The sequence below is a fragment of the Lutzomyia longipalpis genome, chromosome 1 (genome assembly GCF_024334085.1).
Source record: "Lutzomyia longipalpis isolate SR_M1_2022 chromosome 1, ASM2433408v1".
In the NCBI taxonomy this organism is placed as follows: Eukaryota; Metazoa; Arthropoda; class Insecta; order Diptera; family Psychodidae; genus Lutzomyia; species Lutzomyia longipalpis.
Genome location: NC_074707.1, coordinates 19978828 through 19982735, shown reverse-complemented (window position 1 = coordinate 19982735; position 3908 = coordinate 19978828). Strand labels below are relative to the sequence as shown.

Sequence of the window (3908 nt, the reverse complement as noted above, 5' to 3'; positions counted from 1 at the left end):
TTTATTGTGAGGCAGGTCTCTCTAATAAATAACATGCTATGCATGAGGTCAATGGTACGTAGAAATACCGTTGAAATTGAACTTGAAATGCGCCACGGCTCAAAAATCACGAGGAAGCTCGCTTCATCGTAATAATTCCGGCAGGAATTTTTTTTTATATTACGCAGAAAATCATTAAAAAGAATTTAAAAATCAATTTTCCATAATTAAAAAAAAATCAAACAAAAGAATTTAATTGAATTTTCCACGAATAAATGATTTTCTGTAAATTAAAATTATTGAAATTATTTCTTTTCCTGTGCTTTTCATTTTTCTTAGCATTTTCAGGGTGGGATATATTGAAGGCATTACAAAATATTTAGTTTTTTTTTAAATTTTTCTGCAAATGGGGTACTTTAAAAGAAAAGCGTCGGAAAAACGAATAGTTTAATTTCCCTTTCTTCCTTAGTCGACGATTTGAATAAAACGGTTTTTTGGCGTCCTAAAGAATTCTTAAGACAAAGCCAAAAATGACAAAATGTTGCTAAAAACATTGCATTTCACTGTGAGAAATCATCAAAGAAAGGAAATTTTGTGGGAAAGTCGGAAAAGATGTAAAAAGTGTTAAATAATGCGGGAAGTTAGAGAAAATTGCAGTAGTTTGGTTATGCATAACGTTTTTCGTAATTTTCTTCATTTCTAGCAATTTTCTTAATATTAAGACAAGGTCTTACTGATTACTTACCTTTCGTATTGTATTTAGGATGTCATCGATGTCATCCAAGGTTACACGATCACTCTGAGTCAAATGACTATAAAGAAACTTCTTGAAGAAGATGGCGGAGGGATCAGCGTCCTTCGTTTACAGAAAGTTTAGTTCAAAGAAAAATATTGAAAAGCTTTGTAGCACCGCCCGCTTCGTAGTCTCGATTATAGCAGAGAATTCACAAGAACTTGCAAGTCATCTGAAAATGGTAAGCTTTTTCCCCAAATACCTTTTCTTCCAATAAAATTGTTGACATTATTTACTTGTTTTATCTACTTAATTCAACTCTACAAACGCACTTAAATCTTTGGAAAACTTTGTTTACGAGGTTATCAATCTCATAAGGAATTTAATTTTATCAAACATATGCGAAATTCCATTTCATTCGTCGTTTTATTGCCTAAATAATGGTTTTATTGAACGCCAGGAACGCACCGCAAAAGTTTCGTCACTTCTCTTTCAAATAATACCGCGGCATGGTCACGCCATCTATTGTGCGTATGTGATAAATTGTGAAAATCAGCTGTGTGCCGCAAAAAGTAGAGGTGTTGTGCAAGATTTTTTGATCAGGGTGTTTTGGGAGTGTTTTCAGCCATGTCACGAAGTCAGGACGTTTTTGCCATCCTGAGAGGTCTTCAGGTTGTCCTGGAGGCCACGGCCAAGACGCAGGAACAGTGCATTCAGCGTCTTTGGGCAAATTCCAGCATCCGGGAGATTCTGCATGCTAATCAGGAGATTACCTCAAAGTGCCTCAATAAGTTCCTCCAGGATCCCTCGAAGGAGCTCTCTAGTATGTCAAGTACCCTCAAGGAAGCCGCTGAACGGAGTTCTGTGGTATTTGAGGGAATCCGGCAGTACACAGCTAGTTCTGTCAAGCTGGAGCCCACAAAAGCCACGAGGGATCTTGCAAATATTGATATTGCCTCCCTCACCCTCAAAGAACTCGAGCACTACCTGGCACAGAATAAAAGTCGCACACCGGAGGAGGGATTCGAAGCTTTCCGGAAGGAGGAAATCATGGAAACATCTGTGGCACCGAGTTCTGTGGCTGAGGATGAAAAGTACGTCAAGGAGTGGGTGTCATTCATCGCTAAGCACGATGTACCACCCAAAGAAGTACCCAAAGTCATGGAGAAACCTTCTGTGGCTGAGAAATCTCCAGAAGGGAGCAAAAGTCCTTCAAATATTCCTCAATTGAGTTCTGTGGCGAAGCAAAGGAAGGTTCCGGCGACACGAATTGGGAGGATTATGTCTTTTGGAGGATTGTTTGCTGGTGTTGGATTGGGAACAATTGGAGAATTGACCAAGGGAGCCCTGGGACTCGGAGGAACGCTCAATGTGAAGGAGGCTGTGTTCAATCCGACAAATGCTGATCGTATTGTGGACACACTGTGCAAAGTTCGTGGAGCTGCCCTGAAAATTGGGCAGATTCTCAGTATTCAGGTGAGAATTTTCTCTTTACTAAATTATTTGGAGGTTCCTGAAGCTAATGAAGAGATTCCTTTCAGGACACTTCGATTGTTTCACCGCAGCTCGTGAAGGCTTTCGAGAGAGTACGTCAGGCTGCTGACTACATGCCTGATTGGCAGGTTGAGAAGGTTCTCAGGGCAGAATTTGGAAGCTCGTGGGAGGAGAAGCTCAAACACTTTGACCGGAAGCCTTTTGCAGCAGCCAGTATTGGTCAGGTGAGGAGATTTAGGGCTGAGGAATGAGAAGAATTCTTTGGTTAATTTTAAATGATTTTCAGGTTCATCGGGGAGTCCTTCACGATGGCATGGAGGTGGCAATAAAAATCCAATATCCGGGAGTTGCAGCCAGCATAAAGAGTGATATTGATAACCTCGTGGGGTTGCTGAAAGTGTGGGATGTCTTCCCACCGGGTATCTTTATTGATAACATTGTCAAAGTGGCCAAGAGGGAGCTTGCCTGGGAGGTTGACTACCTCCGTGAGGCAGAATATACGGAAAAGTACGCAGAGATGGTGGCGCACTTCCCAGAGTATCGTGTACCACGTGTCATCCGGGATCTCACCACAAAGAGCATCTTGACGACAGAACTGGTGCCGGGAGTTCCACTGGATCAGTGCTTTGACCTCGATGAGAGTCACCGGATGGCCATTGGACGTGGTGTAATGAATCTCTGTATGCAGGAGCTGTTTGTGATGCAGTGCATGCAGACAGATCCCAATTGGTCCAACTTCCTCTACGACCAACACTCCCGGCAGCTCATGTTGATTGATTTTGGTTCAACGAGATTCTATTCCAAGGAATTCATCGATAACTACTTTAGGGTAACAGTAGCCGCTAGCAACAAGGATAGGGACACCGTGCTGAGGATCTCCCGGGAAATGGGCTTCCTGACGGGGTACGAAAGTAAAGCCATGGAGAATGCACATGTGGATGCTGTAATGATTCTCGGGGAGGTCTTCTCCTGTCGCGGGGAATTTGATTTTGGGCATCAGGATACAACGAAGAGGATTGTAGACTTAGTCCCCACCATGGTAGCTCATCGGCTGTGTCCTCCTCCCGATGAAATTTACTCCATTCACAGGAAACTCTCCGGAGTGTTCCTCCTCTGTAGTCGGCTGAAGGTGAAATTCGCCTGTAAACCAATGTTTGATGAAATTGTCCGGAATTATCGTTTCGAATGATTTTCCCATCTTCCCTGAAATAAATTCCCGTGATCCCTGTAATCCATAGGATGCCTAAAAAGCTCAGGATAAGGAACAAAGTGACTTAAAACACCTCCTTTTGGTATATTTTGTGTGAATAAAAAGACAATTTTAAGAGGAAAAAAAAATTCTAATTTTATTCTTAAAAGAATTTCCCACTCATGGAAAGCTCCCATTGGGATTATTCTGCAAGAGGCACTTGGCCAGTGAGGAGTGTAGGATGCTTCGAAGGGATTCTTGATGCCATTTGCTTTTAAAGACAAGAGGGAGATAATTAAAAATTTCTCATTAGACACCCCCGGAATTGCAACACAATAGGAACAATTTGTATTCTAATTATCACGCGCATAGGGACTTCCGCTGGGGGGGGGGGGGGGGGATGGTAGTCTATTTATTCAAATAGCCCCATTCTAGTACGGAAGTAGTGAGGTTTTTTTACTCCTTCTATTTAGTTGGATGCTGAAAGAGAAGTGTTAGGTCGGATGTGGACAA

The 3908-nt window shown here is 42.1% G+C and overlaps 1 protein-coding gene across 1 annotated transcript; it reads left to right on the top strand.

Moving 5' to 3' along the window:
- The first annotated feature begins 1255 nt into the window (after positions 1–1255).
- Positions 1256–3544, top strand: LOC129796783 (atypical kinase COQ8B, mitochondrial). The gene is made up of 3 exons (XM_055838859.1): positions 1256–2188; positions 2254–2430; positions 2493–3544. The coding sequence occupies exons 1-3, from the start codon at positions 1340–1342 to the stop codon at positions 3393–3395; spliced, it is 1929 nt and encodes a 642-aa protein (XP_055694834.1). The 5' UTR covers positions 1256–1339; the 3' UTR covers positions 3396–3544.
- Positions 3545–3908: the final 364 nt, after the last annotated feature.